Raw genomic sequence first — 24,178 nt, forward strand, 5'->3', positions numbered from 1 at the left:
CATCATTACAGACATCACCACATCATCACCACATCATTACAGACATCACCACATCATCACCACATCATTACAGACATCACCACATCATTACAGACATCACCACATCATCACCACATCATTACAGACATCACCACATCATCACCACATCATCACCACATCATTACAGACATCACCACATCATTACAGACATCACCACATCATCACCACATCATTACAGACATCACCACATCATCACCACATCATTACAGACATCACCACATCATCACCACATCATCACCACATCATCACCACATCATTATAGACATCACCACATCATCACCACATCATTACAGACATCACCACATCATCACCACATCATTACAGACATCACCACATCATCACCACATCATTATAGACATCACCACATCATCACCACATCATCACCACATCATTATAGACATCACCACATCATCACCACATCATCATCACCACATCATTATAGACATCACCACATCATCACCACATCATCATCACCACATCACCACATCATCACCACATCACCACATCATCACCACATCATTTATCATCACCACATCATCACCACATCACCACATCATTACAGACATCACCACATCATCACCACATCATTACAGACATCACCACATCATCACCACATCATTATAGACATCACCACATCATCACCACATCATCACCACATCATCATCACCACATCATCACCACATCACCACATCATTACCACATCATTACAGACATCACCACATCATCACCACATCATTACAGACATCACCACATCATTACAGACATCACCACATCATCACCACATCATTACAGACATCACCACATCATCACCACATCATCACCACATCATTACAGACATCACCACATCATCACCACATCATTACAGACATCACCACATCATCACCACATCATTACAGAGAGTGTAACGCGGGTCGTACAAAGGGGACCAAGGCGCGGCGTGTGAAGTGCTCATATCTTACTTTAATGAAACACTAATACAAAAACAAAACGACCGACAACAGTTCCATCAGGTGAACATACACTAAACGGAAAACAACTACCCACAAACCACAGGGAAAAAAAACACCCCTACTAAATATGACCTCCAATTAGAGGCAACGAGGAACAACTGCCTCCAATTGAAGGTCAACCCAATCAACCCCAACCTAGAAATAGACAAACTAGAAAATCCAACATAGAAATAGAAAACATAGAACAAACACAAAAACACCCCCCTGTCACGCCCTGACCACTCTACCATAGAAAATAACAACTTATATTGGTCAGGGCATGACAGAGAGATAACTTTGAGAGATAACTCTTTGAGAGATAACTCTTTGAGACAGTGGCCTGTTTCACAGCCTGTGGAACTGGGTCGCTGCTAAAAGCCTTTGGGAGGATGTAATTGATTACAGAACGGTTGAATGCACAGATGTACTTTATTATGTGAAACAAATATAACTCAGATTGGAAGACTTGAACTCTTTCACACATTGGCGAACTGACAGTGGAAAAGTGCCAACCCCCACTCCCCTGCATATCTAGCTGATGGTTATCACTATTGGACACTTAGATATTGGGTATTGCAATATGTTTTGGCTGTCTGCATGGCGTTGGACATCAACAATCTGTAACATGTATTGAAAGAACCGACGCTGGAGTAGAGAAGCAGGTACGGAGAGTCAACATTTACTTTTGCACAGACATGGAGCAGGACAGGAACAGCGTCAGAACCGGGTAACACAACGACAAACGACAATTAACGCTGAAGCGGGGAACAGAACTGGGGAACAGACAGATATAGGGAAGGAAATAAACACAGGTGATTGAGTCGAAGTGAGTGCAATGAATCGCTGACGAGCGTGACGAGGGGAGCGGGTGTGCTTGATGACGGTGCCAGGAGTGCGTAGTGCAGGGCAGCCTGGCGCCCTCGAGAGCCAGGGAGGGAGAGCGGGAACATGTATGACATAGGCCGGTTCCTTATTCTCTGTTCTCCACATGAATGGAAACAAAACACAAAACTGCATCCAGTGTCAAGCATTTTTGTATGGTGCTGTTTACCAGCATGGTTTGAAATAACAAAACACAAGAGTACGGGGTTTAGATCACAAACAGAACAGACAATGCATACCAACCATAAAGCCCCCCCCAGCTGTTTCCTCCCCCGAACAAAGCTTTCTCATTAAGGAAATGTTCTCCGTGTCTTGCTTTAATGAGTGTCCCCTCTGCCGCTTTGAAGAAGCTGGCCATTCCAGATGCTTATCGGTAGATTTAATACAAGATGATGAACATGCTCACAAATAGTGCATTTTGGGATGGCAGGGTAGCCTAGTGGTTAGAGTGTAGAGGTGGTAGGTAGCCTAGTGGTTAGAGTGTAGAGGTGGCAGGTAGCCTAGTGGTTAGAGTGTAGAGGTGGCAGGTAGTCTAGTGGTTAGAGTGTAGAGGCGACAGGTAGTCTAGTGGTTAGAGTGTAGAGGCGGCAGGTAGTCTAGTGGTTAGAGTGTAGAGGTGGCAGGTAGTCTAGTGGTTAGAGTGTAGAGGTGGCAGGTAGTCTAGTGGTTAGAGTGTAGAGGTGGCAGGTAGTCTAGTGGTTAGAGTGTAGAGGAGGCAGGTAGCCTAGTGGTTAGAGTGTAGAGGTGGCAGGTAGTCTAGTGGTTAGAGTCTAGAGGTGGCAGGTAGTCTAGTGGTTAGAGTGTAGCGGTGGTAGGTAGCCTAGTGGTTAGAGTGTAGAGGTGGTAGGTAGCCTAGTGGTTAGAGTGTAGAGGAGGCAGGTAGTCTAGTGGTTAGAGTGTAGAGGTGGCAGGTAGTCTAGTGGTTAGAGTGTAGAGGTGGTAGGTAGCCTAGTGGTTAGAGGGTCGGGCCAGTAAAACAAATGTTGCTGGATTGAATCCCCGAGCTGACAAGGTAAAAATCTGTCATTCGCCCCTGAACAAGGCAGTTAACCCACTGTTCCTGGGCCGTCATTGGTAAATAATAATTTGTTCTAAACTGATCTGCCTAGTTAAATAAAATGTTAAATGAAAACTAGAGCAGAAATAGAGTTCAAAGGGAATAGCCTACTCTGGAGAGGAGAGAGAGGTGTTGAATGTAGAACACTTTCCAGATATATGGAATAAAGGCCCATATTCAAAAGTGGATGTCAATGAAAACAGGGTTTTAAGCGCATGTCAAATTGGCTTCTTACCGAAACAAATAACACTAGCCACCCTCCACACCCTTACCAAAATACATGTTTATCAATCCACCAAGGGGCAAATATTGGCCTGCTTTATAGACTTCCACAAAGCTTTAGATTCCATCTGGCATAAAGGATTCTTCCTCAAACTCGCCCAAAAAGTGGAATTTGAGAAAGAACCCGAGTAAGTTATTAAATCAATGTACAATGAGAAAACATGTTGTAATATAATTGTTAAAAAAAAAATGATTTTTTTTCACACAGGGCAAGGGGTCACCAATCGGAGACCGACATGTTTTAATATCCATATTGATGAATTTGCAACACAGTTTGGGCAATTTTACATTTACATTTTAGTAGACGCTCTTATCCAGAGCAACTTACAGTAGTGAATGCATACATTTCCATACATTATTTTTTGCTGGCCCCCCGTGGGAATCGAACATCGAACCCACAACCCTGGCGTTGCAAACACCATGCTCTACCAAGTGAGCTACAGGGAAGGCTATCTACAACTCGAACAGAACAGGGGATACGACATAATCTGTCGGCGTTAGACGTTGTCTCAACAGAACATACTACTCAATAAAGAAAACAATAGACAATTATTTTAAAATCTGGCTCCAAATATATTTGGCTGCATAATCCAACCAATCTGCCTGAATCTAAGTGAAATATGGGACCCACTGTTATAGTCAAAATACACATCATGATACAAAACACCCACAGTAAAACTGACCCTTGAATTTAGCAAAAACATCCTTCATGTATACAGAAATTCCAGAAATAACCAGAGCAGATCTAAAAAAATACTTCCTCTTCTGCCGCCCGCTGAAAAAAAAAGGAAGGCAAATTCTGATGCCCGTAGCCCTATCAAACGAACGGTCATACAAACAGCATTTATGGGCAACAATCTCAGCCCGGAGAGTGGTGACCACTTAACAAAACTGCGCCCCCAAAAAAAAAAAACACAAGATTGAAATGAACACAAGTAATCTGTCTCCAAAGGGAAACATTTTGACAGCTGTAGGTGAACGATAAGAACACAAACATCAACTATTGGTGGAGTGAGGTCGAAGGTCAGAGAAAGATGGAACGCTAACGAACATTTGAAAAGAGACTTTAGCTGAATACCAAACAAACAAAGCACAACCTTAACCGAATTACCGAATTGGTGATGGTAGCCTTTCAATTACATGGTTAGCAAGAGAGGACAGACTCAAAATGAACAACACTTTCAAATCACCTGCCCCGTAAATTAATTAGAGACTCCTTCTTCACCAAATTCAAAAATTCATAAAACAATCAAACAAAGATACACTTTGTATACTTTCGGGGGGAAAGGTCTGATGTGATGTTATAGAGTTGTCAGCACAGGACGTCACAGCTTCCCACAAGCTAAAGGAGGAAACATATTCTATTATTATAAGTAATAGACTATATATATATATCTGAGTGGACAAAACATTAAGAACACCTGCTATTTCCATGACATAGACTGACCAGGTGAATCCAGCTGAAAGCTATGATCCCTTATTGATGTCACTTGTTAAATCCACTTCAAATCAGTGTAGATGAAGGGGAGGAGACGGGTTAAAGATGGATTTTTAAGCCTTGAGACAATTGAGACATGGATTTTGTATGTGTGCCAATGGGCAAGACTAAATATTAAAGTTATTTGAATGTGTGGTATGGTAATAGGTACACCGGGTTTGAGTGTGTCAAGAAATGCAACGCTGCTGAGTTTTTCACGCTCATGTATCCAGAACGTTCCACCCACCCAAAAGGACGTCCAGCCAACTTGACACAACTGTGGGGAAGCATTGGAGTCAACATGGGCCAGCATCCCTGTGGAAACGCTTTCAACACCTTGTAGAGGGGGTCAACACAATATTAGGAAGGTGTTCTTAATGTTTTGTACCACTCAGTGTAGTGTGCCAGTCTATGACATCGGTGCTGTTAAAGTATCTTGTTTTTCCTCTGTCCTGTTTTCTCATCTCATCACTGATTGGATATAAAGGAAACATAAATTCCACCTGTCAAGTTTACGACAATAAAATGATCCATAAAGAAATCGCCGATATGGAATAACGAAATATTCTAATAGTATTAGACATAGGACAACAACAAAAAAATACTTGGAATTAGTCCCAAATGGCATCCACCCTATTCCCTATATAGTGCAGTTCATTTAGTGCACTATCAAGGGAATAGGGTGCCAGCAGCCATGGTAGAAGAAGACAGCCCCAGCAGAGAGAGATCCCTCCTGTCCTATGATGTCGCTCCACACTGTCTGTCTGCGGAAATGTCCTTGTTGTCCTCTGATCTACCTACCACAAATGGCCAAGTCTGTGGACAGATAGAGAGATAGATTTAATGAAAATACAAGACGTATGAATACATATAGCAAAAAAAGGTAGCAGGAATAGGGATCATATGTTATTTACAATATAGGCCTGTTTTTATGGTATCTTAGCCTAAATACAGTGCCCTCAGAATGTATTCGCACCTCTTGATTTATTCAACATTTTGTTGTGCTACAGCCTTGAATTCGAAATTGATTAAATATATATTTTTCTCACTCGTCTACAGACAATACCCTATAATGATGAAGTAAAAACATGTTTTTAGAAATGTTAGCAAATTTATTGAAAATGAAACACAGAAGTATTTAATTTACATAAGTATTGACACTGATAAGTATTGTAAGTCTTTCTGGGTAAGACTCTAAGAGCTGTGAGTCTTTCTGGGTAAGTCTCTAAGAGCTGTGAGTCTTTCTGGGTAAGTCTCTAAGAGCTGTGAGTCTTTCTGGGTAAGTCTCTAAGAGCTGTGAGTCTTTCTGGGTAAGACTCTAAGAGCTTTCCACACCTGGATTGTGCAATATTAGCACATTATTCTTAAAAAAATCTTCATGCTCTGTCAAGTTATTTGTTGATCATTGTTAGACAGCCATTTTCAAGTCTGGCCATAGATTTTCAAGCCGATTTAAGTCAAAACTCTAACTCAGCCACTCAGGAACATCCAATGTTGTCTTGGAAAGCAACTCCAGTGTAGATTTGGCCATGTGTTTTAGGTTATTGTCTCCCAGTGTCCGTTGGAAACCAGACTGAACTAAGTTTTCCTGTGCTGAGCTCTATTCCGCTTCTTGTTATCCTAAAAAACTCCCTAGTCCTTGCCGTTGACAAGCATACCCATAACATGATGCAGCCACCACCATGCTTAATGAGTGGTATTCAGTGATGTGTTGTGTTAGATTCGCCCCAAACATAACACTTTCTGTTTAGGACATGAAGTTCATTTCTATGCCAATTTTATTTTGCAGTATTACGTTAGTGCCTTATTGTAAACAGGATGGATGTTTTGAAATATTTGTATTCTCTACAAGCTCCCTTCTTTTCACTCTGTCATTTAGGTTAGTATTGTGGAGAAACTAAAATGGTGTTGATTCATCTTTAATTTTCTCCTATCACAGCCATTAAACTCTGTAACTGTTCTAAAGTCACCACTGGCCTCATGCTGAAATCCCAGAGTGGTTTCCTTCCTCTCCGGCAACTGAGTTAGGAAGGACACCTGTATCATTGTAGTGACTGGGTTGATACTCCATCCCAAAGCCTAATTAATAACTTCACCATGCTCAAAGGGATATTCAGCGGATGTTTATTTTACATTTTTTGTAACTATCTAACAATCAGTGCCCTTTTTTTGCGAGGCATTGAAAAACCTCCCTGCTCTTTGTGGTTGAATCTGTGCTTGAAAATGCACAACTCAATTGAGGGACTACAGATAATTGTATGTGTGGGGTACAGAGATGAGGTAGTCATTCATAAATAATGTTAAACACTATTATTGCACCACAGTCCATGCAACTTATTATGTGACTTGTTAAGCACATTGTTACTCCTGAACTTATTTAGGCCATAACAAAGAGGGTTGAATACTTATTGACTCAAGACATTTCAGCTTTTCATTTTTAATTAAATTATAAACATTTCTGAAAATATAATTCCACATTTTCATTATGGGGTGTTGTGTGTGTGTGTGTGGGCAAGTGACACAAAATCTCATTCTAATCCATTTTAAATTCAGTCTGAAACACAACAAAATATGGGAAAAAAAGTCAAGGGGTGTGAATACTTTCTGAAGGCCCTGTATTCAGTTACACCGTAGGCTCTTAAATGGTCTGACTCTCACCACACCGTTTCACAGGAATATCAAAAACGCAATGGATGCAGCACTTTACATTGCACATTTTTTTCTACATGCAATGGAAGTAGTATGGATAAGAGCGTCTGCTAAATTACCAAAATGTAAATGTAAAAATGTAAATGTGTGTCTTTTCATACTCAAGTTTACTGGGTCGAGTTTACAGGGTCGAGTTTACAGGGTCGAGTTTACAGGGTCGAGTTTACAGGGTCGAGTTTACAGGGTCGAGTTTACAGGGTCAAGTTTACAGGGTCGAGTTTACAGAGTCAAGTTTGAATAAAATAATGCTTCCTACCAGGTTGACAGGGTGTACAAAGCTGCTCTCGTAGCGGTCTTCTTGTAGTACCTGTCGGAGGTGTGATATATAGCTAGACGCTAGTCTCAGCGTGTCCAGTTTGGACAGTTTGGTATCGGCTGGTACCCACGGCAGGCTTGTTTTCAGTCTGGAAAACGCTTTGCTCAGCACCCTCATCCTCGCCCTCTCTCTGGCGTTTGCAGCGTTCCTTTGTATCTGCCGCGCTTTCACAACTGGTTTTCCTCCAGCAGCGGTGACGCGTGTTCGCTTGGTCTTGACTTCGTAACCTCCGTCATTACCGAACTCGTCATCTGAGTACTCGGTGGATGTGTAGTGGTTCTGTGCAATGTTCCGTTTGGTTTTACTGCTTTCGAACGGAGCATCTGTCCGTTTGTGACGTGTCTCAATGATGTCCTCTCCATCGCTTACTGAGCCGGTGGACATGTCTGTCTGGTTCACCTGTGCCCTGTAGCAGGACAGAGCAGTTCACTGGAGAGTTACAGGTGAGATATACCTGATTGAACTACCTCAACAATAGACACTCTTACTTTGATGCTATGTCTGTATATAGGTGGGTTTGGGGAATAGATATTCCACTTCTTCTGCTCCAGGAGTGTGAAGGATGCTTCTTCAACCAAAATAAAAAAAAATTCAAAAATATTTTTAAATTCCCTATAGTTGATCCATCTCACACTCAGATTTCAGTATGTCATTCCTAGTTTAGGAACATAGCCATTGTTCCATGCCAGTTTACCAGTAGACTTAAAGTTTATCTAAAGTTTAGTTCAGAACTAAGTGTGTAGTCTCTTACCTTCTCTACAGCAAGTCAAGTCTCTGTAAAACTGAAACCTGCCCCCTCTCTCACCCGGCTAATTTAAGTGTCCTAGAATTAGCAGGGCAACTGTGTTTTCAGGAACTTTTCCCCACCCCCTCTCACTTTCTCTCTCGCTCTCTCTCCAAACCAGAGTGACCTCTCGTCTAGCATTACTGTACTTTGGCAATGGGGGATGACTAGTTATTTCTTCGCTATTTGTTAGTCATCGATAAACAATATACGACTGGGAAATGATCTGGAAATGATTTTATGGTAGAATTTCCCAGATGTTCTGAAATGGTTTCCAAACAATAGGCCTAAATACTTCCTAATTCCATCAATTTCTCAGACAATATAAGGCAGCGTTTCCTAAACTCGTTCCTCTGGACACCCAAGGGTTCACGTTTTTTTTAATTTTTGCCCTAATAGTACACAGCTGTTTGAAATGATCAAGGCTTGATGATTAGTTGATTATTTGAATCAGCTGTGTAGTGTGCTAGGACGAACAAACCAAAACGTGCGCTGGGCTAAGGGCACACTGTAACCTACTGCACTGTAATGTTATGTTAGAGGTTGATTTATCAGCCTTCCTTGTAGCTCAGTTGGTAGAGCATGGTGTTTGCAACGCCAGGGTTGTGGGTTCGATTCCCACGGGGGGGCCAGCACAGAAAAATAATGTATGCATTCACTACTGTAAGTCGCTCTGGATAAGAGTGTCTGCTAAATTACAACACCAAAAAATATCTAGCCGGACAGGGTTAAAGCGAAAACCTACTGTGCCATTTTTGTGTCCCAAAAGACACCCTGTCCCCTATATAGTGCAGTACTTTTGACAAGGCGACATACCCATGTAAATCAGCTATCTCACTGTCTTGTAAACACTCATTTCATTTTACCGCTGCCTACTTCATTGACAGAAACAGTTCTGTCATCCTCTCCAAACAATCGTCAGGCTAGCTAGATGACAAGAATACATCACAATCCACTGTGACAAGTCTCTCTCTCGCACATCTTTTGGTAATAGAAATGTCCGAAGATCTTATCAAAAAGTGACTAATCCTGTGTGCGTTTCACAGAGGGATCGAGTTTCTGCAGATTGTAGTGTCCTTTCACACACGGCCCCGTATGCTTCGGCCACAGCTGTCAGCGTTTCCCATGACATCTGGATCGCTGGCATGACAGGGGCGTGGCAGGGGGGTGGAGGTTAGGGGGGATGGGGACCCTCCACTTTCTCAGGGGATGGTGATGCAGCATTGACTGTGTCCCAAGTGGCACCCTATTACCTATATAGCACACTACTTTTGACCAGGATCCTACGGCACCCTATTACCTATATAGCGCACTACTTTTGACCAGGATCCTACGGCTGCCATTTTGCTTCCTGTCCTTGTTTCCTTTCCTTCTTAAGCAGTGCTACCCTTCCTCAACCTCACCTTTCAGGTTGAAGCTGAAGTTGCCCCTAACCACAGATCTAGGATCACATCTGGACTTAGATCAGTATAGTAAAATTGTTTTAAATAAATAAAAATGTAATACAAAATTCTCTCCCAAGTTTAGTGGCGATAACCTATTGCAGCAGAAGCAGTCAGAATACACCTCCTCCTTGTTCTGAGGAATATTCCCAGTACATCTGATAGCTATGAGTAGGCCTAGTCATTCCCCGGTAATTGGGGTGAAATTGTGATTTTTATTACAACAGTAACTTTGGGCCAGCGATTATCTAACGGCACAGCTGAGATCCATGCTCCATTCTGGTGGATGGCCATGCCAAGTTCACTAGAAAGAGAACGGGAGGGATGGAGAGATGGAGGGAGGGAGAGATGGAGGGAGGGAGAGATGGAGGGAGGGAGATATGGAGGGAGAGATGGAGGGAGCGATGGAGCGATGGAGGGAGGGAGAGATGGAGGGAGGGATAGATGGAGAGATGGAGGGAGAGATGGAGGGAGAGATGGAGGCAGGGAGGAAGAGATGGAGGGAGGGAGGGAGAGATGGAGGGAGAGAGAGATGGAGGGAGGGAGGGAGAGAGGGAGGGATAGATGGAGAGATGGAGGCAGGGAGGGAGAGATGGAGGGAGGGAGAGATGGAGGGAGGGAGGGATAGATGGAGGGAGGGACAGATGGAGGGAGGGAGGGAGGGAGGGAGGGAGGGAGGGAGGGAGGGAGGGAGGGAGGGAGGGAGGGAGGGAGAGAGAGATGGAGGGAGAGAGATGGAGGCAGGGAGGGAGAGATGGAGGGAGGGAGAGAGGGAGAGATGGAGGGAGGGAGAGATGGAGGGAGGGAGAGATGGAGGGAGAGATGGAGGGAGAGATGGAGGGAGGGAGCGATGGAGGGAGGGAGAGATGGAGGGAGGGATAGATGGAGAGATGGAGGGAGAGATGGAGGGAGAGATGGAGGCAGGGAGGGAGAGATGGAGGCAGGGAGGAAGAGATGGAGGGAGGGAGGGAGAGATGGAGGGAGGGAGGGAGGGAGAGATGGAGGGAGGGAGGGAGAGAGGGAGGGATAGATGGAGAGATGGAGGCAGGGAGGGAGAGATGGAGGGAGGGAGAGATGGAGGGAGGGAGAGATGGAGGGAGGGAGGGATAGATGGAGGGAGGGACAGATGGAGGGAGGGAGGGAGATATGGAGGGAGGGAGGGAGAGAGAGAGAGATGGAGGGAGAGAGATGGAGGGAGGGAGAGATGGAGGCAGGGAGGGAGAGATGGAGGGAGAGATGGAGGGAGGGAGAGAGGGAGAGATGGAGGGAGGGAGAGATGGAGGGAGAGATGGAGGGAGAGATAGAGGGAGAGATGGAGGCAGGGAGGGAGAGATGGAGGGAGGGAGAGATGGAGAGATGGAGGGAGAGATGGAGGGAGGGAGAGATGGAGGGAGGGAGGGAGGTATGCAGGGAGAGATGGAGGGAGGGAGAGATGGAGGGAGAGATGGAGGGAGGGAGGTATGCAGGGAGAGATGGAGGGAAGGAGAGATGGAGGGAGGGAGAGATGGAGGGAGAGATGAGGGAGAGATGAAGGCAGGGAGGGAGGGAGAGATGGAGGGAGGGAGAGATGGAGGGAGAGATGGAGGGAGAGATGGAGGCAAGGAGGGAGAGATGGAGGGAGGGAGGGAGAGATGGAGGGAGGGAGGGAGAGATGGAGGGAGGGAGAGATGGAGAGATGGAGGGAGAGATGGAGGGAGAGATGGAGGGAGGGAGGGAGAGATGGAGGGAGGGAGAGATGGAGAGATGGAGGGAGGGAGAGATGGATGGAGGGAGAGATGGAGGGAGGGAGAGATGGAGGGAGGGAGGGAGGGAGGGAGGGAGGGAGGGAGGGAGGGAGGGAGGGAGGGAGGGAGGGAGGGAGGGAGAGATGGAGACATGGAGGGAGGGATAGAGGGAGGGAGGGAGGGAGGGATAGATGGAGGGAGGGAGGGATAGATGGAGAGATGGAGGGAGGGAGAGATGGAGGGAGAGATAGAGGGAGAGATGGAGGGAGAGATAGATGGAAGGAGGGATAGATGGAGGGAGGGAGGGAGAGATGAAGGGAGGGATAGATGGAGAGATAGAGGGAGGGAGAGAGAGGGAGGGAGAGATAGAAGGAGAGATGGAGGGAAGGAGAGATGGAGGGAGGGAGAGATGGAGAGATGGAGGGAGAGAGAAGGAGAGATGGAGAGAGGGAGAGATGGAGAGATGGAGGGAGAGAGAAGGAGAGATGGAGGGAGAGATAGATAGATGGAGAGATGGAGGGAGAGATGGAGGGAGGGATAGATGAAGGGAGGGAGAGATGGATGGAGGGAGAGATGGAGGGAATGAGAGATGAAGGGAGGGATAGATGGAGAGATGGAGGGAGAGATGAAGGGAGAGATGGATGGAGGGAGGGAGAGATGGATGGAGGGAGGGAGGAGAGATGGAGGGAGAGATAGAGGGAGGGAGAGATGGATGGAGGGAGGGAGGGAGGGAGGGAGGGAGGGAGGGAGGGAGGGAGGGAGGGAGGGAGGGAGTAGAAATGGAGGGAGAGATGGAGGAGAGCTACTGTACACCACTCCTCTCCATAGCATCCTGTCAGCTGAAGAGAGGATGTCTAATTCACGCCAGGGTTGCATGTCACTCCCAAATGACACCCTATTGGCTATTTAGTGCACTACTTTTAACCACTTAGCTTGATCCCTTTGGGCCCTGGTCAAAAGTATTAAATAAGGAATAGGGTATAATTTGGGATGCATATTTAGGACTCTACTGTGGCACTTTTTGCCTGTTATTTGCTTAAAGAAAATGAGCATTGATATGTCTGGATCTATTTGTACTGTACATTGACCTTGTAAGGTTAAAATACAGTTGTATGAATTCATAGAAACACTGTTAATTAAGCCTGAGTGGTGGATTTCAGTTCCTTTCTTTTCTCACAGTATCCATGAATCGCCTCTTGAGACAGAGCTTTCCGTTGGGAACTTAGGAACCTCTCAGAGAAATACAGTGTTAGTGTAACCATTTGTTTACAGTTTGCAAAAAATTCTGGTGTTTTCAGCTCTGTTCCTGCACTTTAGGCCTATATACAGTCATGGTGTCCTCTTCTCTCCTAGGGCCACCACACATATTCATTAATGGCATCAATGAGAGAAGAGGGCATACGTTTCCTGGGCTCTCTCTCCCCTTCCGCTTTACATTTCTCACATTTCCCTTTCTCTCAGTGGTCAGGAATGTTCCCTAATCCAGGACCATTTCCATGCTTCCGTTAATCACATTTATTCTCTGACCGTTTTCCACATGAAAACTTCCTGTCAGCAAGACCTTCCGGAATATTGTTCGTCCAGCACACCCCGGAACTTTCGTCACGTTCCTGATTCTAGACCCTTACTCATAAAGCCTGATCGAGGATCTGTTTTGTCTTTTAGATTGTAAAGAAACAGATTCGGCTATATGGACAGGGAGTATTCTGATCCTACTCTCTGTAGGGCCGTTTATCCTATTCTGGACCTGCCGGCTGAGTTGAGAATGTAGAGTTGTGGGTTCGATTCCCTTCGCGGAATAGCTCCACTCTGAATCCTGAACATAGGTGTCATTATTAACTGTAATTCTCTGTCATACTGCTATACATCTAGCTAAACATAGTGAGAGGGGAATAGACTGTTAAACCTGACCCTATGTCTGTATCTCATGTTGCGATTCTCTACATCTAACTCTAGTACTCCAGGAGTAATATCATTTACTCTCCATCCCTAGCAAACACAGCTGATTTAAAGGTGCAATAAGCAGAAATCGCTCTGCCGTTTCCTGGTTGTTACCATTTTTATAGCCTAATTTCAGTTCATGTGGCAAAACAAGCAAGAATCATTGTACCATCTAAACCACTGTGAAATATATTTTCAATATCCGCAAAATATTGTATTTTCAGCTGTTTGAGGCTGGTGTGCAAAACCGAAAGTAAAAGACTCAAAAACAAAGTTTAAGCACAGGAGGCATAGAAATTGCGACACATAGAACAGATCTACCGATTCTTATTCTTGCTTTCAATGAGAATGACAAATCTATAATTTACATTTCTATGTGAATTGAAGCTCATGATTAGTTAGTTCATTATTGGAGTCAGGTGTGTTTAGCTGGGGCTGGGGGTAAGTGTGGCACTAATCAGGCCCCCGAGGACAGGAGCTGTCCATCCCTGCTATACATAGTGAAACATGAATGGGTTAATGTTTTTTGGGGGATTAAAAACACCTGACCCTATGTCTGTATATCATGGTGAAATACTGACTTCCTCTGTCCTTGGTAGATCGTCTGTCCGGCAGGACACCCATCCACCGGGCTAGGGATTCAACAGACTGACTCAACCAGGGAAGTGCAAGCTAAGGGGATTTCATTTTTTAGAATAGGATTTATGTAGGTATTGCCTACAAGGAGAATATTTCAGGCCAAGCACGACTTTGTCTCTGTCCCAACTGGTACCCTATACCCTTTAGGAAAAATAGTTCCAAAAGGGTTCTTTGACTGTCCCCCGAGGATAACACTTTCTGGTTCTAGGTAGAAGCCTTTCTGCTTTCAGGTAGAATCCTTTTTGGTTCCAGGTAGAACCCTTTCTGGTTCTAGGTAGAACCCTTTCTGGTTCCAGGGAGAATCCTTTCTGGTTCCAGGGAGAACCCTTTCTGGTTCCAGGTAGAACCCTTTCTGGTTCCAGGTAGAACCCTTTCTGGTTCTAGGTAGAATCCTTTCTGGTTCCAGGGAGAACCCTTTCTGGTTCCAGGTAGAACCCTTTCTGGTTCCAGGTAGAACCCTTTCTGGTTCCAGGGAGAACCCTTTCTGGTTCTAGGTAGAACCCTTTCTGGTTCCAGGTAGAACCCTTTCTGGTTCTAGGTAGAACCCTTTCTGGTTCTAGGTAGAACCCTTTTGCGTTCCATGTAGAACCCTCTGTGGAAAGCGTTCTACCTGGACCCAAAAAGTGTTATTTAAAAGGTTCTCCAATGGGGGGGACAGCCAAAGAACCCTTTTAGGTTGTAGTTAGCACCTTTTTTTCTCCTCTGAGAGTGTACTCCCTATATAGTGCACTACTTTTGGCCAGGACCCATTTGAGACGCCAGCCAGAGAGCGAAGTCACAAGGCTATCTGAAACCAGGGGGATACATTTATCATTTGTTACTCTATTTAGTCAAGTAAAACAAAAAAAATGATCCCTAAAATACGGTCCCAAAACCATCAGGATAATGGATGACTTCATACGTATTGTTTTGGCCATGGGAATCAGGGCTTGAAGGGGACATTTTAACATTTGTCCATCAACATGGTCTCTCAGAGGTTGTGACCTCTCTATCGAAGCCCTTTTGTGCATCTCAAATTACCTACAAAGTGCACCACTTTTCACCAGAACCCTATCGATAGTAGGGTAGTTGTAAACAGAATAGGGTGCCATTTGGGACACAGGCTGATAGATGGAGGAGACAGGTGCTATTCCCAGGCTATGACATCAGCTGTGGCCATTTTGTGTTTTCTTCCCCGACCGACTCTTGGTTTCCATGGTCACCGAGGCGGTTTCACAGCTGCAGGGCAGAACGAATGATGTGTGACAACAGCTAAACGCACGGCCATTAGAGAGAATGGATGCTTCTTCAAATGTCATAGCCATGGAATCAGTGAGGAGGATATCTGCAACTCGTTTTAACAGAGTCGTCCTGTATTAGAGACGAGATTTAAATGGTTTAGTTGTCAATTTTAAGATGCAGGTATTACACTTTAACAACAACAATTTTTTTGGTGTAGTTTTAAATGGTTTAGTAGTCAAAATTTTCCAGGTTTCCAAGCAATCCCGGTTTGAGGACTCACTCTGTGTTTAAGGGTCAGGTTGGTTCGAGGAGGACTGACAAAGAGACACACAGATGTTGAGCATTTCCCACTGTAGACGGAACTATTTTCCTGATGAAAACTCATTACAATTGCCAAAGACACATCTTCATTTATTTGCCTACTTTGTGTGTGAACCACTTTTGGTTTTGGGGGTATGTGAGTGTGAGAATCCGGTATAATTCCCGAGCTTTGACACAGTTGTTGAGTGCTACTACTCTCTCACACACTTCAGAGCCAGGCTGGGTGAGAGCCAGGGGGTGTGGGCTGGTGTAGCTAAAGGCTAGCCTGTTAGCATGTTGGGTTAAGAGTGGACCTGGGTGAGAGCCAGGGGGTGTGGGCTGGTGTAGCGAAAGGCTAGCCTGTTAGCATGTTGGGTTAAGAGTGGACCTGGGTGAGCGCCAAGGGGTGTGGGCTGGTGTAGCGAAAGGCTAGCCTGTTAGCATGGTGGGTTTAGAGTAGGGCTTGGTAAAGGGGGTGTACAGTAGGAGGGTGTAGCTAAAGGCTAGTCTGTTAGCACGGTGGGTTTAGAGTAGGACTTGGTAAAGGGGGTGTACAGTAGGATGGTGAAGCTAAAGGCTAGTCTGTTAGCACGGTGGGTTTAGAGTAGGACTTGGTAAAGGGGGTGTACAGTAGGATGGTGAAGCTAAAGGCTAGTCTGTTAGCATGGTGGGTTTAGAGTAGGGCTTGGTAAAGGTGCTGTACAGTAGGAGGGTGTAGCTAAAGGCTAGTCTGTTAGCACGGTGGGTTTAGAGTAGGACTTGGTAAAGGGGGTGTACAGTAGGATGGTGAAGCTAAAGGCTAGTCTGTTAGCATGGTGGGTTTAGAGTAGGACTTGGTAAAGGGGGTGTACAGTAGGAGGGTGTAGCTAAAGGCTAGTCTGTTAGCATGGTGGGTTTAGAGTAGGACTTGGTAAAGGTGGTGTACAGTAGGAGGGTGTAGCTAAAGGCTAGTCTGTTAGCATGGTGGGTTTAGAGTAGGACTTGGTAAAGGTGCTGTACAGTAGGAGGGTGTAGCTAAAGGCTAGTCTGTTAGCACGGTGGGTTTAGAGTAGGACTTGGTAAAGGTGGTGTTACAGTAGGATGGAGAAGCTAAAGGCTAGTCTGTTAGCATGGTGGGTTTAGAGTAGGACTTGGTAAAGGTGGTGTTACAGTAGGATGGAGAAGCTAAAGGCTAGTCTGTTAGCATGGTGGGTTTAGAGTAGGACTTGGTAAAGGTGGTGTTACAGTAGGCTGGTGAAGCTAAAGGCTAGTCTGTTAGCATGGTGGGTTTAGAGTAGGACTTGGTAAAGGTGCTGTACAGTAGGATGGAGAAGCTAAAGGCTAGTCTGTTAGCACGGTGGGTTTAGAGTAGGACTTGGTAAAGGGGGTGTTACAGTAGGATGGAGAAGCTAAAGGCTAGTCTGTTAGCATGGTGGGTTTAGAGTAGGACTTGGTAAAGGTGGTGTACAGTAGGATGGAGAAGCTAAAGGCTTGTCTGATCTCAGACAGATGTGGGATCTTGTCTGTGCAAGGTTTTTCTATTTTTCTCTTTTCTTTTTCACATCCCTCTCTTCAAAAGAAAGTGTTGAGAGGTTCCCTCAGCAGAGCGGTGTGTCTTTATACACGCACACACACACACACACACACAGAGGGAGAGAGAGAGTTATTGTAAATGTGTTCCTGCTGTGGTTAGAATGGATCGGGTTTAAGGCTGCTGTGGTTAGAATGGATCGAGTTTAAGGCTGCTGTGGTTAGAATGGATCGGGTTTAAGGCTGCTATGGTTAGAATGAATCAGTTTAACCTCTCTGGGCCAGTAGGACGCTTGCGTCCCACCTACTCAACAGCCAGTGTAATCCCGTGGCGCGATATTCAAATACCTTAGAAATGCTATTACTTCAATTTCTCAAACATATGACTATTTTACACCATTTTAAAGACAAGACTCTCGTTAATCTAACCACAGTGTCCGATTTCAAAAAGGCTTTACAACGAAAGCAAAACATTAAGATTATGTCAGCAGAGTACCCAGCCAGAAATAATCAGACACCCATTTTTCAAGCTAGCATATAATGTCACATAAACCCAAACCACAGCTAAATGCAGCACTAACCTTTGATGATCTTCATCAGATGACAATCCTAGGACATTATGTTATACAATACATGCATGTTTTGTTCAATCAAGTTCATATTTATATCAAAAACCAGCTTTTTCACTTAGCATGTGACTAGCATGTGACTAGTATTCCCACCGAACACTTCCGGTGAATTTACTAAATTACTCACGATAAACGTTCACAAAAAAACATAACAATTATTTAAAGAATTATAGATACAGAAGTCCTTTATGCACTCGCTATGTCCGATTTTAAAATAGCTTTTCGGTGAAAGCACATTTTGCAATATTATGAGTAGATAGCCCGGCCATCACAGGCTAGCTATTTTGACACCCACCAAGTGTGGTACTCACCAAACTCCGATTTACTATTAGAAAAGTTTGATTACCTTTGCTGTTCTTCGTCAGAATGCACTCCCAGGACTGCTACTTCAATAACAAATGTTGGTTTGGTTCCAAATAATCCATAGATATATCCAAATAGCGGCGGTTTGTTCGTGCGTTCAAGACACTATCCGAAGTGTAAAGAAGGGTGACGCGCCCGACGCGTTTCGTGACCAAAAAAATCTAAATATTCCATTACCGTACTTCGAAGCTTGTCAACCGCTGTTTAAAATCAATTTTTATGCGATTTTTCTCGTAAAAAAGCGATAATATTCCGACCGGGAGTCGTTTTCGTTCAAAGAGAGAGAAAGTAAACATAGTGTCGGCTCGTGCACGCGCCTCCAGTCTCATTGTTCTCAGATCGACCACTATCCAAATGCGCTACTGTTTTTCAGCCAGGGCCTTCAAAGCCACCATTCATCGTTCTGGCGCCTTCTGAGAGCCTGTGGGAGCGTTAGAAAATGTCATGTTTTGCCAGAGATCCCCTGTTTTGGTTAGAGATGATCAAGAAGGCCAATAAATAGTCAGAGAGAGCACTTCCTGTTTGGAATCTTCTCAGGTTTTGGCCTGCCAAATGAGTTCTGTTATACTCACAGACACCATTCAAACAGTTTTAGAAACTTTAGGGTGTTTTCTATCCAAATCAAACAATTATATGCATATTCTAGTTACTGGGCAGGAGTAGTAACCAGATTAAATCGGGTACGTTTTTTATCCGGCCGTGCAAATACTGCCCCCTATCCCCAACAGGCTGCTGTGGTTAGGATGGATTGGTTTTAAGGCTGCTGTGGTTAGAATGGATCGGTTTTAAGGCTGCTGTGGTTAGAATGGATCGGTTTAAGGCTACTGTGGTTAGAATGGATCGGTTTTAAGACTGCTGTGGTTAGGATGGATCGGTTTTAAGGCTGCTGTGGTTAGAATGGATCGGTTTTAAGGCTGCTGTGGTTAGAATGGATCGGTTTTAAGGCTGCTGTGGTTAGAATGGATCGGGTTTAAGGCTGCTGTGGTTAGAATGGATCAGTTTAAGGCAGCTGTGGTTAGAATGGATCGGTTTTAACGCTGCTGTGGTTAGAATGGATCGGTTTTAAGGCTGCTGTGGTTAGAATGGATCGGGTTTAAGACTGCTGTGCTTAGAATGGATCGGTTTTAAGACTGCTGTGGTTAGGATGGATCGGTTTTAAGGCTGCTGTGGTTAGAATGGATCGGTTTTAAGGCTGCTGTGGTTAGAATTGATCGGTTTTAAGGCTGCTGTGGTTAGAATGGATCGGGTTTAAGACTGCTGTGCTTAGAATGGATCAGTTTTAAGACTGCTGTGGTTAGGATGGATCGGTTTTAAGGCTGCTGTGGTTAGAATGGATCGGTTTTAAGGCTGCTGTGGTTAGAATTGATCGTTTTAAGGCTGCTGTGGTTAGAATTGATCGGTTTTAAGGCTGCTGTGGTTAGAATGGATCTGTTTTAAGACTGCTGTGGTTAGAATGGATCGGTTTAAGGCTGCTGTGGTTAGGATGGATCGGTTTTAGGTCTTTCCTCTTTCCATCTGCCCAGAGAAGGCTCATCAGTGCATCAGTCACACAGGACTGCTGACCTCTACACATATCTTCCTCTTGGGTTTCCCCCTAATCTCATTATAAACACAATCCACGTTTCTGGAGTGTAATAGTATGCCAAAAAATCTGGTAATTTCCCCCAAATGTACAGGTTTTCTAGAAATCCTGGTTGGAAGATTCACAGAGTTTGTGCTTATTCCATGCTGATTCCAGGAATATACCAACCGGGAATTCTGTCAAATCTGGATATTTTGGAATAGTTACCAGATTTCTGTAATCCTAGGTCTATAAGAAATGGGTTTATACTGCTGACTAGTTTGTGGATAATAGTTCTGTTGTGTGAATTCCTCACACCTATATATTTATTTATTTATTTCACCTTTATTTAACCAGGTAGGCTAGTTGAGAACAAGTTCTCATTTGCAACTGGGACCTGGCCAAGAATAAAGCAAAGCAGTTCGACACATACTAACAACACAGAGTTACACATGGAGTAAACAAACATACAATCAATAATACAATAGGAAAATCTATATACAGCATGTGCAAATGACATAGGATAAGAGAGGTAATGCAATAAATAGGTCATGGTGGCAAAATAACTACAATATAGCAATTAAACACTGGAATGGTAGGATGTGCAGAGGATGAATGTGCAAGTTGAGATACAGGGATGCAAAAGAGGAAGATAAATAAATAAATACTGTATGGGGATGAGGTAGATTGGATGGGCTATTTACAGATGAGCTATATGTACAGGTGCAGTGATCTGTGAGCTGCTCTGACAGCTGGTGCTTAAAGCTAGTGAGGGAGGTAAGAGTCTCCAGCTTCAGAGATTTTTGCAGTTTGTTCCAGTCATTGGCAGCAGAGATCTGGAAGGAGAGGCAGCCAAAAGAAGAATTGGCTTTGGGAGTTACCAGTGAGATATATCTGCTGGAGCGCGTGCTACGGGTGGGTGTTGCTATGGTAACCAGTGAGCTGAGATAAGGCGGGGCTTTACCTAGCAGAGACTTGTAGATGACCTGGAGCCCGTGGGTTTGGCGATGAGTATGAAGCGAGGGCCAGCCAACGAGAGCGTACAGGTCGCAGTGGTGGGTAGTATATGGAGCTTTGGTGACAAAACGGATTGCACTGTGATAGACTGCATCCAATTTGTTGAGTAGAGTGTTGGAGGCTATTTTGTAAATGACATCGCCGAAGTCAAGGATCGGTAGGATGGTCAGTTTTACGAGGGTATGTTTGGCAGCATGAGTGAAGGATGCTTTGTTGAGAAATAGGAAGCCGATTCTAGATTTAATTTTGGATTGGAGATGTTTGATGTGAGTCTGGAAGGAGAGTTTACAGTCTAACCAGACACCTAGGTATTTGTAGTTGTCCACATATTCTAAGTCAGAACCGTCCAGACTAGTGATGCTGGACGGGTGGGCAGGTGCGGGCAGCGATCAGTTGAAGAGCACACATTTAGTTTTACTTGCATTTAAGAGCAGTTGGAGGCCACGGAAGGAGAGTTGTATGGCACTGAAGCTCATCTGGAGGTTAGTTAACACAGTGTCCAACGAAGGGCCAGAAGTATACAGAATGGTGTCGTCTGCGTAGAAGTGGATCAAAGAATCACCAGCAGCGAGAGCGACATCATTGATGTATACAGAGAAGAGAGTCTGCCCGAGAATTGAACCCTGTGGCACCCCCATAGAGACTATCAGAGGTCCGGACAACAGGCCCTCCGATTTGACACATTGAACTCTATCGGAGAAGTAGTTGTTGAACCAAGTGAGGCAATCATTTGAGAAACCAAGGCTGTTGGGTCTGCCGATAAGCATGTTGTGATTGACAGAGTCGAAAGCCTTGGCCAAGTCGACAATTTTTTTTTGCACATTCATGACGAGAAGTTCCGCGCACTACGGTACATTTTGAGTAGCCTTTGGAACGCGCTAACAAGAAGAAGCTATTGGGACATAAATTATTCACTTTTTCGAACAAAACTACATTTGTTGTGGACCTGGGATTCCTGGAAGTGCCTTCTGATGAAGATAATCAAAGGTAAGGGAATATTTACAATAGTATACAAGAATAGATTTGATATTAGATTGTTCCAAGATGGCGCTAACCTGTATAGCATCCCCTTTTATTGCAAAGTGTGATTTCCCAGTAAAGTTATTTTTAAATCTGGCAATGCGGGTGCTTTCACGAGATGTTAATCTATAATTCTTTGAATGACAATATTACATTTTAAAAATGTTTTTGAATAGTAATTTAGTAAATTGTAGTGCTGCCTCACCGGATGCATTTCAGGGAAAATATTTTCTCAACGTCACGCGCCGATGTAAAATGCTGTTTTTATATATAAATATGAACTTTATCGAACAAAAGAATGCATGTATTGTGTAACATGATGTCCTAAGAGTGTCATCTGATGAAGATTGTCAAAGGTTAGTGCTGCATTTAGCTGTGTTTTGGTTATTTGTGATGCATGTGGTTGATCGGAAAATGGCGATGTGGCTACTTTGACGATGTACTCCTCTAACATAATCTAATGTTTTTCTTTTGCTGTAAAGCCTTTTTGAAATCGGGCAACGTGGTTCGATTCAGGAGAGGTGTATCTATAAAACGATATAAAATAGTCCTATATTTGAGAGAAAAAAAATTATTACATTTTGTTATGGTTCGGTTATGAATATGGCGATATGATTTTTCGCTGGATGTTGATTCCGCATGCGGGACGAGCGCTTTGAGGGGGATGACCCCGGAAGCTTTCTAATCTATGGGAATTTTAGACGATACGAAAGAGAGGTTGAACAGGCTAGTGATAGGGGTTGCAACAATTTCGGCAGATCATTTTAGAAAGAGAGGGTCCAGATTGTCTAGCCCGGCTGATTTGTAAGGGTCCAGATTTTGCAGCTCTTTCAGAACATCAGCTATCGGGATTTGGGTGAAGGAAAAGTGGGAGAGTGTCCCTTGTTTCTCTAGGTCAGGGCGTGACGAGAGGGGTGTTCTAGTTTAAAATTTCTATGTTGGTGTTTTGGTTTGGTTCCCAATTAGAGGCAGCTGGTAATCATTGTCTCTAATTGGGGATCATATTTAAGTAGCTATTTTTCCCACCTGTGGGATATTGTTTTGTGTTTGTGCACCACGTAGTCACGTTTCGGTGTTCGTTTATTGATTTATTTGCTTTTGCTTAAAGTTTCACTTTGTAATAAATATGTGGAACTCTACATCCGCTGCGCCTTGGTCCCGTTCTTATGACAACCGTGACAGAGAGGTTTGGGCGAGTCGCTGTGGGGAGCGCAGGGCTGTTGACCGGGGTAAGGGTAGCCAGGTGGACAGCATGACCAGCCGTAGAAAAATGCTTATTGAAATTCTCAATTATTGTGGATTTATCGGTAGTGACAGTGTTTCCTAGCCTCAGCGCAGTGGGCAGCTGGGAGGAGGAGCTCTTATTCTCCATGGACTTTACAGTGTCCCAGAACTTTTTTGAGTTAGTACTACAGGATGCACATTTCTCTTTGAAAAAGCTAGCCTTAGCTTTCCTAACTGCCTGTGTATATTGGTTCCTAACTTCCCTGAAAAGTTGCATATCACGGGGGCTATTCGATGCTAATGCAGTAGGCCACAGGATGTTTTTGTGCTGGTCAAGGGCAGACAGGTCTGGAGTGAACCAAGGGCTATATCTGTTCCTGGTTCTAAATTTCTTGAATGGGGCTTATTTAAGATGGAGAGGAAGGCACTTTTAAAGAATAACCAGGCATCCTCTACTGACGGGATGAGGTCAATATCCTTCCAGGATACCAGGTCGATTAGAAAGGCCTGCTCGCTGAAATGTTTTAGGGAGCGTTTGACAGTGATGAGTGGAGGTCGTTTGACTGCAGACCCATTACGGATGCAGGCAATGAGGCAGTGATCGCTGAGATCTTGGTTGAAAACAGCAGAGGTGTATTTGGAGGGCGAGTTAGTTAGGATGATATCTAAGAGAGTGCCTGTGTTTACGGATTTGGGGTGGTACCTGGTAGGTTCATAGATAATTTGTGTGAGATTAGGGCATCAAGATTAGATTGTAGGATGGCTGGGGTGTTAAGCATGTCCCAGTTTATGTCACCTAGCAGCACGAGCTCAGAAGATAGATGGGGGGCAATCAATTCACATATGGTGTCCAGGGCACAGCTGGGGGCAGAGGGTGGTCTATAACAAGCGGCAACGGTGAGAGACTTGTTTCTGGAAAGGTGAATTTTTAGAAGTAGAAGCTCGAATTGTTTTGGTACAGACCTGGATAGTAAGATAGCCTGCAGAGTTCTATCTCTGCAGTAGATTGCAACACCGCCCCCTTTGGCCGTTCTATCTTGAACAGAGAGTAAA

At 44.4% G+C, this 24,178-nt stretch overlaps 1 protein-coding gene across 1 annotated transcript; it reads right to left on the minus strand.

The window, feature by feature from the left end:
- Window positions 1-3,460: 3,460 nt before the first annotated feature.
- On the minus strand, window positions 3,461-8,862 carry LOC106579726 (musculin). The gene is made up of 2 exons (XM_014159885.2): window positions 7,692-8,862; window positions 3,461-5,542 (listed from the first exon to the last, which is right to left on the minus strand). Exons 1-2 carry the CDS (start codon window positions 8,133-8,135, stop codon window positions 5,465-5,467), a joined length of 522 nt encoding a protein of 173 aa, XP_014015360.1. The 5' UTR covers window positions 8,136-8,862; the 3' UTR covers window positions 3,461-5,464.
- Window positions 8,863-24,178: the final 15,316 nt, after the last annotated feature.

The sequence above is a fragment of the Salmo salar genome, chromosome ssa19, assembly GCF_905237065.1.
Source record: "Salmo salar chromosome ssa19, Ssal_v3.1, whole genome shotgun sequence".
NCBI lineage: Eukaryota > Metazoa > Chordata > Actinopteri > Salmoniformes > Salmonidae > Salmo > Salmo salar.